The sequence below is a fragment of the Eptesicus fuscus genome, chromosome 22 (assembly GCF_027574615.1).
Source record: "Eptesicus fuscus isolate TK198812 chromosome 22, DD_ASM_mEF_20220401, whole genome shotgun sequence".
Classification (NCBI taxonomy): domain Eukaryota; kingdom Metazoa; phylum Chordata; class Mammalia; order Chiroptera; family Vespertilionidae; genus Eptesicus; species Eptesicus fuscus.
The window spans coordinates 14,171,964-14,185,963 of NC_072494.1; the positions used below are offsets into that span (position 1 = coordinate 14,171,964).

General features: G+C 44.9%; 2 protein-coding genes across 7 annotated transcripts; both read right to left on the reverse strand.

Moving 5' to 3' along the window:
* Window positions 1-106: 106 nt before the first annotated feature.
* Window positions 107-4,386, reverse strand: CIART (circadian associated repressor of transcription). Of its 3 annotated transcripts, none has more exons than XM_054712099.1 (6): window positions 4,303-4,386; window positions 3,274-3,698; window positions 3,029-3,104; window positions 2,704-2,782; window positions 2,466-2,577; window positions 107-775 (listed from the first exon to the last, which is right to left on the reverse strand). In XM_054712099.1, exons 2-6 carry the CDS (start codon window positions 3,637-3,639, stop codon window positions 254-256), a joined length of 1,155 nt encoding a protein of 384 aa, XP_054568074.1. In that variant the 5' UTR covers window positions 3,640-3,698; window positions 4,303-4,386; the 3' UTR covers window positions 107-253. The 3 variants fall into 3 exon arrangements, with proteins under 3 accessions (XP_054568074.1, XP_027987411.2, XP_054568073.1); XM_028131610.2 differs by lacking the exon at window positions 4,303-4,386 and adding an exon at window positions 4,239-4,285; XM_054712098.1 differs by lacking the exon at window positions 4,303-4,386 and adding an exon at window positions 3,949-4,214.
* Window positions 4,387-6,217: 1,831 nt separating this feature from the next.
* On the reverse strand, window positions 6,218-12,087 carry C22H1orf54 (chromosome 22 C1orf54 homolog). 4 transcript variants are annotated; one of them, XM_054711656.1, is made up of 6 exons: window positions 12,004-12,087; window positions 10,693-10,776; window positions 10,000-10,058; window positions 9,409-9,594; window positions 6,969-7,070; window positions 6,218-6,290 (listed from the first exon to the last, which is right to left on the reverse strand). In XM_054711656.1, exons 1-5 carry the CDS (start codon window positions 12,047-12,049, stop codon window positions 6,972-6,974), a joined length of 474 nt encoding a protein of 157 aa, XP_054567631.1. In that variant the 5' UTR covers window positions 12,050-12,087; the 3' UTR covers window positions 6,218-6,290; window positions 6,969-6,971. The 4 variants fall into 4 exon arrangements, 2 of the variants coding, with proteins under 2 accessions (XP_054567631.1, XP_027987420.2); XM_028131619.2 differs by having other exon boundaries at window positions 9,394-9,594; XR_008555109.1 differs by lacking the exon at window positions 6,218-6,290 and adding an exon at window positions 7,159-7,314 and having other exon boundaries at window positions 7,002-7,070; window positions 9,394-9,594.
* Between the last annotated feature and the right edge of the window lie 1,913 nt (window positions 12,088-14,000).

Here is a 14,000-nt window from a genome sequence, read left to right on the forward strand (position 1 = left end):
ACTTCACAAACCTGCCCATCCCCTTTGTTCTTTTCTGCAGCATTGAGGATAAATATTGGTATTTGAAACAGAAGGTTTAAATTCCCCCCCCCCAATTAGCAAACTGTTTAGGTATAAAATGTCTTTAATCAGAAAGGATTTCTCTTCCCTCAACACAAATGCACACATTAAAAGTAATACACACACACACACACACACACACACACACAGACATATGTTATACAAATTAGAAACTACAGTCTCAAGTCTTGGATTAGGGGTTGAGAGGATGGACATCAGGAACTGGAGAATGGCTTCTCATCTGTTCTAGGTGTCCCACAGTCTTCCCTCTGGCCATGGTGGGAAGATCACGAGGGGACAGGGTACAGCTCCAGTCTGATTGCAGAGTTACTGGCAAACTGTGGCAACGAGGTCTCTCTCCAGATAGTTTCTTAGGATAACCGGGGATGGCAGGAGATGCTGTAGTAGGTGGAACTGGACTGGTCGGGGCAGAGTGGGTAAAAGGCTGCTCTCCATGCTGAAGGAAAAAGATAACACCAATGCTGGTTCCAGTGCCTAAAGGACCATGGCTAAAGGAGACAGTACTTGGAGTACTGAGAGGGGGATTGCAAATTGGAGTGGTGTGGATCCAAGTGAGGTTCATAGCTGGCCACTGAGTGAGATGCCAAGGCTGCTTTGGTTTTAATACTAGATGTCCTAGCTGTGTCTGTTCCATCTTTTCCAAGGAAGGTGCAGGAGAGGAAGCAGCTGGATAACTGTGGTGGCTTAGAAAATGCTAGGGAAGGGGAGAGAAAAAAAGAGATTATGAGAAAACTTTCAGATGAACTCTACCTGGTTACTTAAACCTTTGCTTTCCTTGGGAACTGTTTGCAAAGCAAACGTACCTTGTTTTATGCAACAGATAATTTCCTGCCAGGTCATAATTAAGTAAAAGTTTTAGTAACCAAATTATATTTTCATTTATTCAACAATTACTTGAGGGCCCACTATGTACCACACACTATATTAGGCACTGGATATTCAGACATATCCAAAATAAAACAGTTCTATGGGTTCTTATTACTTATAATTCATTTTTTAATTTCTTTTCATTGGAATCATCATTTCCCATTTCTGTATTTTAAATTCTAATTTCCTATGTTGAGTGCCTTAAGAAGTACAAATTAATATGCAGGCAAGATCTTCCTGCTTATTTTAAAAATTTTATTTCTAAATTACAGTTTACATTCAACATTATTTTGTATTAGTTTTAGGTGTATTACGTTACATAGTTACACAGTTATTGCAATACTATTGACTATATTCCCTATGCTGTACTTTACATGCCCGAGACTATTTCATAACTACCAATGTGTACTTCTTAATCCCTTCACCTTTTTCATCCAGTTCTCCAGCCCCTTCCCCTCCGGCAACCACTGGTCTGTTCTCTGTCTTTATGAGCCTGTTCCTGTTTTGTTTGTTAATTTTGTTTTTTTAGATTACACATATAAGTGAAATCCTATAGTATTTGTCTTTCTCTGAATGATTTATTTCACTTAGCATAATACCCTTTAGGTCCATCCATACTGTTGCAAATGGTAAGATTTCATTGTTTTCCTCCCAGTTATTTTTAATAATTTAAAAAATTTAATTGATTTTAGAGAGAGGAAGGGAACGAGAAAGAGAGAGAGGAACATCGATTTGTTGTTCCACTTATTTATGCATTCATTGGTTGATTCTTGTGTGCCCTGACCAGGGATCAAACCTGAAACCTTGGCGTATTGGGACAGTGCTCTAACCAACTGAGCTACCCGGTGGCTTATTTTAAAATTGATTATTCTCACAGTGATAACTGTGGTTGATTGAAAACAAGGTCTGTCTATTATCTACAGGAAACTTTCTCCTATCATTCGAGTGCCCCTAAATACCCTATTATTTGAAGGCCCAGAAAATAGTTCACTTCCACACTAGGTCTAAGGCTCTATCTAACAACCCCCGATGAGTGCTCCAGGGCTGTCCTCCTGTCGCCCAGTGATGTACTTATGACCAGTCCATTAAACCCATGTTTCCAGAGGGTCTGGTATGACCATACTGGGGTAGGAATAAAAAGGAGAAGGAAAGCATTTTAGGGGCAGCAGAGGAAAAAAGATTTGCAGAGAGAAAGCATTTGGGTTCAGGGAGTGAGACACCTTCCTGCCTGAATCATTTGCCCAGGTAAAAAGCCTTCTATATCTATGCAAAAGGCAGATAAGCTGCCATCTGAGGGGTAGGATTAAACTTCATGGAGTCCTTTGCAGTGACAGAACAAAAATAACATCTAGGAATCAAGACAATAAAGGAGGTTTCATTTTCCCCTTCCCTGAAAAGGAACTTGTGGAAAAGATAAAAAGACCCAGAAAGAAATGGAAGAGGGAGCCCATTTCTAATTGTACACTTCATTTCCTTGGTTATTTTCCCACCTCTTCCTCAGGTTTATAAATTCTTACCTTGGTCAGCTGGTGCCTGCTACTACGCAATGATGATTTCTGGGCAGCTATGTGAGGAAACCAAGTCTTTAACATGCCTTCTACCTGTAGCAGAGTTCTCAGATACCGCTCCCTGTGAAAAAGAAATTAAAAACAAATAAACAAAAAACACACAATTAAGTGTGAAAGAAGTAACATGACAGGGCTGAAAATATCTCCTTTTTAATGATGTACTGAGGAAAGAACAAGAAGAACTCACCCCATCTGTGGCTTCTGCAAAACACCTATGATACGCTGGATCCTGTCCATTGCCACACTCTGCTGGAAACTGCTCAATCCTGAGTTCAGGGAGTGAGAAAGAGATCAAGGATTGGAATTCAAGAATTTAGTCAGGTAAAGAAAGGAAGGACAGAAGGGGGTTAAAATGAATTCACCCAAAGAAATTAAGTCACCGAAAAAAAGGAATAATCAAGACCCAAACAAAGACTTACGAGAAATACACATTTAAAACATATTTTGAAAGAGAGAGAGGAGAGAGGAAAAAAACGAGAGATGTGAACCTAGCTCAGATGAATGCAACTAACCTCTTTCAAAGCGACCCATCTTCAGCCCGTTCAGTAGGTCTGTGAGAGGACGAATGAATCCCTGGAGCTCTTTACACTGTAGAAAAACGGGACAAAGGCTATGAGAAGACCATGCATTGCTGACACCAGTACTGATCTTCTTCCACCTCCAAATCTGGGAGCCAATACTATCCTCATAGGGTCCTTACCAGTAGCAGGGCGCTAAGACGCCCCAGTAGTATCTTGTTTCCCCAGCTTTCTCTTACCTTCTGAGCAAAGAGCAGGTCTCCTTCTGTGGTTGCACCACGGATGTTTAGACTGGTCTCCAAATCACGATCTCTTGGTCTTTTGACCCCAGACCCTGCCATAGGAGAAGCCAAGCCCCGCTGTTCCGAGTGAGACGCTGTATGTTGGTTCCTGGAAACCTTGGGTCGTCGCCTGCAGCGGATAGGACCGGGGCTGGGCCGAGAACCTCCCCTCTGCCCAACAGTGTCCGGCCTGGGGCCACGGGCCCCCTTCTCCTCCCCCTCACTATCCGAGGGGAAGCCAAAGTCACTGTTCACTGGGGAGGTGGGAAAAGAGGAAGGGGGAGAGGAGGAAGAGTAGGAAGAAACGCTAGATGGAGAATCCATAGGTTCAGAAGCAGGGGCTGGAGAGCAGCTCCTGGAGTACCCCAAGATCGGACCTGCAACTGAAGAGCAAAGCACAGGAGTTTGAAACCAGAATCCGAGAATCAGGAAATGGACGGGGGGACTGGGGCGTACTGTACGGGATAATCATCTCTCTTCTCTCCCTCGCCAGTATTACCTGTCTCGGGGACAATAGTCAAAGCCATCTCCCCAGCCTCCATTAAGAACCTGAACTGCCTCTCTGGCCTCGGCAGAGCAGCGCTCGGTCTGACAGATTTCTGTCCTTCCTTCCCTCATTTCAAGAGTAAATACCTGACTGAACACCTTCCCCAGTCCGGCCCATGGTTCGCCTGATCAGTTCCGAGCCTGATTCCGCAGCGAGCCTCTCAATCTGAAGTCACGCCACCCGCCAGCGTTCAATCTCCGGCACCGGAACCCACCTAGTGACTCTGCAGGAACCCCTCCCATAGAGACATTCCTCCTCCTCCCCCGCGACCTGCCTCTCCCCGGTCTTTCTCATCAGGTTTCCCACTCCGGACCCTCTCGGGTCCCTCTGCCACGTGACCCGATCCCTCCCAACACCGCGAGGTCCCTCCACCTACTCTCTCCCGGGCTGACCCTCCCGCGCAGACCACAGACTGCTCCCCGTCCTCCGGGTCTCCTCACCTGGGTCGGTCGGCCGGCTCTGCCCAGGCTGCCTTCGGCTCCTCACACACTCCGGGTCGCAGCTACCCACCTCCGCCTCCCTCCCCGGGGTCCCGCCCCTTGCCCCTCCCAGACACGTGCAGTTCCGCACGTGCCTTCCCCCCTGCGTACACAGACCTCGCCCCCTCATTGGTCCGCTAGCCGGTGGCACGTGACCACAGTTACTGAACTTCTTATCCCATTTGCTAGAGCCTACAGGGGCTCGGCCAATAGAGAGGCAGTCAGGTGACGATTGGCTGGAAGGGCGGCATTCCGGGCTCCGCCCCTACATGCGGCTCGGGGAGAGGACCCGGTGATGAGAAAAGGAGGAGGATGGAAAAAAGAGTGGAAAAGAAGGGAGGGGCGGAAGAGGGCGGAAGCCGTGGCCTTAAATAGGATGGTGGTGCGCCGGAAACGCGTGGCTGGAGGGTGCTGAGTGGTTGTGTGAGCCGGGTCGCACGCCTCGAGATAGAGGAGGACTCACTCCTGGCTCCTCGGGATCCGACCCGTCTGCCCCCTCCTTGAGCGCCTCCGCTCACGAGTGAAGCACGTGGAGCCAACCGCGACTTGCATCTACAATGTGTGTTTTCATGGCTGCGTGCCCTTGTGTGGCCTCTCCCCCTTCCGGCTGCCCAGCCCTCGTTATTCCGCAGTCGGTTTCGCCGTACCCTCCTTTCTCCGACAAGTTGGGTGCCTCTTGCCCTGCTGGGTGAGGAGGGTGGGGACTGCCGCCGAGAACACCGCGTTCCCGCTCGGGCTCCCGCTGGGGCGGCTCCTCCCTTACATAACCCGTCGCGCACGTTACTAGCACGGATGCCAGCCCGCCACGACTCTAGAGGTCAAAGCCGAATTCGATTGTCCCTGGCTTTTTCCTACCCGGGCTCCTCCGGCTCTGCACCCTGAATGCTGTGATTCCTAGCACTGGCACGTAGTGGGGGGAGGTCCCTGATCTTCTAGGTTATGTGTTTGTCTAACTTCAGTTTCTTCATTTGTTCCCTGGAGACTTTCGAAAGGCTTTGAAGGAGGGAAGGTGACAAGTCCGGAGTTCGCTGCCCCTTGCAGTATTGAAACGGTACCGAGGAGAGAGAAGGGGGTAGGGACTCAGAGGCTGTAAGCTGATGGAAGCTGTAACATAGGAGAGACCGCAAGGGGGCAGCCCAGTCTTGATTAGGGTCCCGTGGATAGAGAGAAAAAAAAAAGTAATGTCCCAGCCTGCCCTAATTACTAATTGGAAAAGGCACATTGTTGGGGGGTGGGAGGAATGGAGGAGGGTGTGAAATTTTATCTATTCTAAGTAGTTTTTTATATTTTACATATGTTTAACAATGAGCTTATTTATAAAAAGAAAACAAGGGTTCTAAATAAACTTATTTCAACTATCCCCAAACACAGTTTTAACACCATCTATAATCAAATAAAGCAATAGAATCAGAGGGAGTCATAGACTGTGAATAAACCTGTCGTCTGAGGGTGCTTTTCTCCATTCTTCCCAAAACTTCAGGTTTATTCACAGTCCTAATACTATTGTCACCTAACTCCCTTTTTAAATTTTTTTTAATTTTTATTTTTAATATCTTTTTTAAAACCTATGTTTTCAGAGAGGAATGGAGAGGGGGAGAGAGATAGAAACATCAATGATGAGAGAGAATCATTGATCAGCTGCCTCCTGCACATCCCCTACTGGGGATCAAGCCCACAACCCTGGCATGTGCCCTGACCAGGAATCCAACCCTGACCTCCTGGTTCATGGATCCATGCTCAACCACTGAGCCACACCTGCCGGGCCACCTAACTCCCTTTCTAGTCTACCCTTCCCACCCCCATATCCTGGTGCTTCCTTTAGTGTTGTGGCTTTAGAACAGACCCTCATGAAGGAGTAGAGAGTAACCAGATTATTTCATTCATTTATTTTATTTTCCAATTTCCTCTTCCCAAATCCCCATCCAAAGAGCCATAACAGCATTTTCATCCTAAAAAGGCAAAAAAAAAAAAAAAAAAAAAAAAGGAAAACAATAATAACCAGGTTCAGGGGACTCAGGAAACCCCTCCATGGCCCCCCCCCCTATGAAAACTCCCCAGATTTCATGTTGTGAGCTGTATTTCTTCTCCATGACATCTCCTGGAAGATGTGTCCCCTCCCCTTTTCACCCATTCCCTCTGCTAAATCTCTTCACGCCCCATAGTTATTTAGAATCCCAACTTAAATCCCTTCCTTATAACACAGGTTTCTATTCCCTCCTCCTTCCCCCCACCACCTCTCCCCTACATTAGGGAACTGCCACCGTTTCAGCCTCTGAACTTTGCCTCTTGACTCTGCCAGGTTACAGGGCCCCTCCCATTTTGCCCTCTGGATCTTGCCATGCCTTAAACTACCATCACGCTGGAACCACCTTTAATAACTCAAGGCAGACTGGGAACCAAGAGAGGTTTCTTCTCCATTCCACCTGCTTCTGCTCTAGGAGGCCCTGAAATCCTTCCAGTTCAAAAAAATTATTCTTATTACAAAAGTCTTGGCCTCGACATCTCCTAAGGTTTTTCTAAAGTGATCCCTCTGCTTTTATGCATTTGACCAGGCTGGAAACACTAGCCAGAAATAGTGATAAAAACTGCTTCGCAGACTTCATCAAGGCCAGTGGCTGCACTCTCACCTTCTACATGAAATACATCCACTCCTGAAGGAGGGTCCAGGACAGGAGAAGGGAAACAGGACTCTGCAGACTGGATACAGCATGGTTCATATCTGGACTCCGCTAAAATAGAGATATCACGCCATAGTCGGTCACTGTCATCCCTCCTACAACTCCCTCACCCCCTGGAAAGATAGCCATCTCTTCATACCAACTTTTGTCTTCCTTTCCTCTGAGCATACCTTCCTCCCCAGCACCGAAAAGAATTCCTTCCTCTTGTGCCTTTCACCCATTCCTGACCATACCAGGGAGGTTCGACTCAATTCAATATGTATTTTTATTTATGCGCTGGTCCCTGTGCTACAAGCTATAGGAGGGAGATAAATGTGGTTAAGACATGGCTCCTACTCAAGGAGTTTACAATCTAAAAGAAGCCTATTATATACTTTAAAATGTTTATCTGTCCTTGTTGTCAATCATAACTTTCCATTCCTCCCATTTGTGTTCAACTGTATTCAGACTGTACTTTGGTCCTGTTGCTCCTCTTTATTTCATTGCCAAATATCACACATGGTTGGTCTATGCTCTTCCTTACAATGTACTCCCTCTCGGATTCCACAAAATCTAGCTTTTGCTCCAACCACGCACTTAAAACTGCTTTTGGGGGGGTTATGAATAATCTCCTTCTCCTTGGCCTCTTGGTAGCTTTGCATTGATTATATTAAACTTTCTCTTCTAGACTCTGTAATACAAACGTAGTCATCTGCATTTCCTCCTTCCCCTTCTGCAGGCACAGGCACTGGCCTTTTGGTCTTCTGTGTGTACTGAGCTCATCTGCTTTCGTAACTGTGATTTTGCACTTAGAACTGCAGTCCTGGCCTGATTCCTCTACCTTTTTTTCTTTTTATCTTCTTTTTTTTTAATTCCTCTACCTTCGTGATAGCCTCATAGGGCTGACAACATGAGTCCAGCTTGGCCAATACCACATTTATAACCACTTCTAAAACCCTGTGGCCTCCCACATCCCATTTTGGTCAACCATTTCCCTGGACATCCATGTTTAAAATATGTTATTTTAACTCTCTAGTCATTTAGTGCTCATATGAAATTATCACTGAAATAAGATTTTTTTCCCAAAAAAGATTTCTTTTTTTTCTTCTCCATTCAAAATGCCACTGCCTTCCCTAGTCCAAGCCTTTAATGGATTATTTTGGGACTGATATAAATCTCATGAATCTCTCTTCACTCCATTGGATCCTGTGTGTACAACAAGACAAATAGTTTTTCTAAAATACTGCTTTTATTGTGTCTTTACTACCCTGAAGAACTTATGAGGCTCCCTATTTCTTGTAAGTTCAAACTTCTTTTATTTTAAAAAATAAAGCTTGACACTTCAGATTCTCTATTATTTTGTCCTATCTTCCCATTTGTGAAATTATCAAACAAATATTAAGAGTCTTGTAAATTTTACTTTTTTCTTAATTTCCTACTGCTCCTTTCCATATACCCTCTCCTTCAATCATAGCTCCTCTACAAAACATGTCATGCTTGTTCTATCCCCATAGTTAATGCAGCTCTTCCGTTCTTCTAATAACTATTCTTCCTAATTGCTTTCATCCTTTTATAATGTACCACCAACCAAAAGCTCACCTATTCTTCAAAGTGTATCTCAGCATAATCACCTTCTAAAAGTCTTCAACTCCTGTACTGATCTCTCTCTCCTTACTTGCCTAAAGCACTTGTCTATGTTCATATGCTCTCAAACTTGTATGTAACTTAACATTGTTATAAATGTTTTCATTTTGTTCTAAATATTTCCTAAGTGTAAACTTGGGCATCATAAATACTTTGAGGACAATAACGACATCGTAGATTTATTTTTCATCATTGGTAACATCCTTAACTGCTTTAGGCATGGGTTACATAAACATAGGTTACATATATTACACGTCCAACTGAAATCTAACTGCACCAAATATTCTCAGGGTTCTGTATACACTGAGTGGCCAGATTATTATGATCTCTGAACGCATAATAATCTGACCACTCAGTGTATATCCTATATAATAAAAGGCTAATATGCAAATTGTCCCCTCGACCAGGAGTTCAACCAGCAGTCAGGCTGGCCAACCGCCCATGTCCCCTCCCCGTGGCCAGGCTGGCCGGACCCCACCCATGCATGAATTCATGCACCGGGCCTCTAATATATATATTAGAGATCATAATAATCTTGCCACTCAGTGTACAGAGTTAGTATTAAATCTCAGTGAAAGAAATGATGGCGAAGCTGAGATGAACACCTGCATTGCAACGCTAGTAATTTGTTTTCCCCACCCACCAAAGCCTGGTATTCCATTCCTTCCTCTGCTCCATGTCACCAGCCCTGGGATCTCACCAAGGTAAGGGATGTCTCATGTCCCTCCCATCTTACCCCCAATGAACTCACTGGTTCCACTGTCACTGGTTCCACTGTCACTGGTTCCATTGTCACTGGTTCCATTGTCACTGGTTCCATTGTCACTGGTTCCATTGTCACTGGTCCCATTGTCACTGGTTTCACTGTTTCAGGCCTCTGATGGTCTACACGTTCTGTTTCATGAATAATGGTTGTTTCTTCTGCTTCCATTACCTCCTTATCCAACCTGTTCTATCCTCAGTAGGATTAGGAAACTAAGAGTTATCATCACCTCCATCCAACATCCTCATCGATTCTCTAGAGTTCATCTCTCCTTCACCTCTCCTGTCCCCAACCCCATCCTGCTCACCCTCCAAGACTTAAGCTTGGGGACCCTCCTTACCTTGCATTTGCATGGATTGTGTACCCATCCCATTCACCAATTCCCTGCACTCAAGGGCTACTCCTCCCTCTTAGTGTCTTAACCCACTGGGTTCTGGCTTCTCTTCCCCAGCTATGGTAACATGTCTGTTTTGTATCCACTACCAAGTTTCACTTCACCTAACGCATTTTCATTTCTGTTAATAATTTTCATTTCAACATTGTTCAGTTTCTTTTTAACTGTTACCTATCCTGATCCTCTTAGATGTCACTCACCAGTCTGTCCTCTGACTCAAACATGGAATAATCAACAGTGAAATTTGCACCAAAATAATCTGGGGAGGAGAAAACAATCAGTAGTAACAAAAGAGAAAGGCAGTACTACCTCTAAAAATGAAAAAAGGAAGAAATTGCTCAGAACACTTCAACTAGTTCAAGTTGTAAAATTTACTGGTATAATCTAATTCTAATAAACTTTAATGTGAGAAATGTCTGTGAATGAATATGTTTATATTTTCTTTCTTTCTCCTTCTCCTTCTTTTTTTTTTTTTTTAGAGTGAGAGAGAAACATTGATGTGAGAGAGAAACATCCATTGGTTGTCTCCTGTATGTGTCCCAATTGGTGATCAAACCCATAACTTGGGTATGTATCCTGATCAGGAAACGAACCCACCACCTTTCGGTGGATGGGTCGATGCTCCAACCAATTGAGCCACAAGAGCATTTATATTTTCAATCTAACATCTAAAATAATTTACAAATTAGAAAAATTTCAAATTGTTCAACCAGTTCCAAAGAATTGAAGATTGCTATCTTGAGAAATAACATCATGAGCCTTGATAGTCTGCTCATAGCAACATTTCTCTGATCCAGTTGCTCTGTTGCAAAGGGAAAGACAAAGTCTCAGAACGAAGTCTCCCCCAAACCTCTCTCCATCCTGCTAAGGGGCAGAGCCTTCTAAATACTCACCATAATTGGGGGTGACTGTGTAATTATAGATCACTTGATAATAATAATCCTCTTCCAGTACTTCTTCATCCTCATATATTTGTCCTGAGGGAACAAGGACTAAGGTCAAGGGGCATCTGGGACTTCTTAGCAACAGAAGGACACTTGAAGTTTATCTCAGCTCTATCAGTTTCCCTTCGACCTCACCTCCAAGGGTAAGACTATCTCCCTGTCTCTGCACCTCTCAACCCTTCTCAGTCTTCTGGGCTTCATATCAGGATGAGGCTTGTTCCTCTGTGCCCTTTCAATCCAGGAAATCCCACAACAGAAAACAGATCCCTTCACATACTGTAAACCTAAAACAAAAACTAAACCTAAAAAGAGGCAGGAAGCAGAGAGAGAGAGAGACCAGAAATTAAGAACTCCAAATCTACAATGCAGTATGCTCCTGGCTGTACTGTATTTATGAGAGTTATTCTCTTATCAGTGTCTCTCACAAATAAAGAACACACATACCGTTAGGCTGTGGATTTTTATTTTAGTTCCAGTTCCATTGCTGTCAGGATAACTTTGAACAGGCCCTATAACATCCGTTTTCTTAAAATGAGTCAGCTGGAGTAAATGACCCATCTGCATTCATTTTTCTTCCTTCCCCAGACTGAAAACATGTAGCTTTGACATGATTGGATCAAGAACTCTAGGCCTCCTGCTAAAACACTTCCCTAAGCCCCTTGAAGTCCTTAACCACAAGCAATGACACAAGAATCTGGAGGAAAAGGAAACAATCAGAGCACCTGGCAGACTGGGAACAAAGGAGGGAAGGAGCCGAGCTACTTTTCAGACCCTGTCCCTGAAGGCGCCCAGTTCTTCACTCCCCTAAAGGTCACCTCCACTTCTATTTCTTTACTAACGCACGTTTCCCCCCCTCCAACATTCTGGGAAAGAAGACAGACTGGCTCCCCTCACTAGTTTCAAACTTCCCACCTTCAGAGTCCACGGCTCTCCTTCACTCTCACTTTAGTCCCTCTCATCTTGTTCAATTCTGTAGTGATGGAGAGCTGAGCTCACGCTTGTTAGGACCTCCACGGTTCTGGGGCTTCATCCTCATCAGCTGTCTCTTCTTTGACAGGACTCTGCTTTCCTCCCCCTTTCCTGGCTGTGTGTCCCAGATCCCCCTCCACCCCCAACACTGGACTGTAGCACAGACGAGAGAGTGTTTATCACTCCCCATTGAATTGCATCTCTCAACCGCTCCTCTTCCCCCACCCCTACCCCCACTCCATTTACGGTAGAAGACCTGGCCCTAAAGCTCAGGGAGAGAAGTGAACTTACCCAGGATAAGTGGCACAGCAAGGATGGCTACAAAGAGGACATCCATTCTGGATGCTGCACTACTACTGTGAAAGTTAAAAAGGAAATTGCAGCGTTTCCCACCAAACTTACCCCGCCTCCGGCCCTCCTCCAGAGCGGGGAGGGAGCTACAGCAACTCTTCTCTCAGGGGGTGGAATTCCCCTCCTACTTGCTGACGACTAGATCCTCAGTAACTACCGGTCCTGCCCTCAGTCAGAGCTGCCCCTATGAAGAAAAGTGAAGTGGGCTTCGAAGGGAACGTGTTCATTGAGCTCCCCCAGGCCTAGATTAGGTCCATTTAGGGTTCCTGCCGCCACTAACGAAAACTACAAAAACAAAACAACCCCCACTCCCACTACTAAGAAGCTTCTCTTAGTAAGCCCTCTCCCATCCTCTCCTTCCCTCTCAGTCCTCACAAAAAGCTCACCTTCCCTCTCACTGTCCCTAAGTTACCATCACCATCCAGAGTTGCCCTTCTCTCTGAGGCTTTATCACGATCTCTTTCTTCACAGTTGACATGTTCTGAGAAGGGATGAGCATTTTCTAGCTGAAAAGAGTCCCTCTTTTTTTTTTTTTTTAATGATTTTTTACAGAGAGGAAGGGAGAGGGATAGAGAGTTAGAAACATCAATGGGAGAGAAACATCGATCAGCTGCCTCCTGCACACTTCTTACTGGGGATGTGCCCACAACCAAGGTACATGTCCTTGACCGGAATCGAACCTGGGACCCTTCAGTCTGCAGGCCGATGCTCTATCCACTGAGCCAAACCAGTTAGGGCAAGAGTCCCTCTTTTCTGCCTGCCTTGGACAGTGAAGTACGGGAGCAATATCAACATCATTGTCTGACTCTCAAAGCACCTGCTACATTGCTTTTGATAAAAATCTCTCAGCCAAGGCCAGTTATTTCCTCTCTGGCAAGTACTGACCTCACCTCACCTCTTTCTTAACTTTCTGAATACAGGATGGAAGGGAGAAAGCAGATAAGTCTCTTTCCCTGCGTAGGTGCCACACCTCTCCCACTTTCAGTCACTTGGTGTATTCCTTTCATCCCGGCCTTCCAGGAGTAGCGTTTATCTTATCCTTTTCTCTACTTTTATGTTTCCCATTTTTATTGAATTCTACTCAGAAACATTTAGTAACATACATGCTAGGCACAACGTGCTAGGCTGAGTCTGATAGGCAATTCAGGTTCACAGGCAAGGGAATAAGAAAAAAAAATACAGTGTGTGTGTGTTGCTGTTTTTTTTTAAGGATGTTAATACTTGTTTTTCAATATCTGCTATGAGCCAGGCACTTGCAAATCTCTGTGGAACCACACATGAACAAGATAGATTTGGCACCTGCTCTCCTCTCTTAGGAGATGCTGTGGTAGCAGTTCAAAGGAGATAGAGGAAGAGTTGTCTTATCCCCCACATCTTCCCCTGACTTAGCCTGATAGACTCAGATGCAAGGCACACTAGAATTTTGAGCACTGGCCAGGGTGCTCCCTCCCTCTCAGCCTTATTGGGAGAGGATTTGCTTAGTGACTTTCCATGTAAGTCTATACAATCTATTCCTTCAGCTCCTTTCCAAAATTTCCTGAAAAAAGAAAAATGTAAAAACACTTATGTGGATATATATGCATTAAGACATAAACCACTTCCAGGAAGGAAAGGAAGCCTGGTTCTCCTTGAACAACCTCCTGGTACTTTTGCCTAAACATCCTCACTAAGGACTAACCCCACCCATCCAAATGAGGATATAACCCCCTCCTCTCTTACTCTTTCTTTCACTCTAATGTGTAACCCCTGCCCTGTCCCCCTAGCCTGAGAAAAAGACACCACCAAGGTTCATTTCAGGAAAAAGAGGAAGTATGACATCAAAGGAACTGAGTGACTGGGATGGGGGGTGGGGAAGAAGTAACTTTCCTTCAACCCCATCGCTCTAATTGCTTTTGACAATTTTAACTATGAATCCCTTCTGACCTTCTCAATATGGC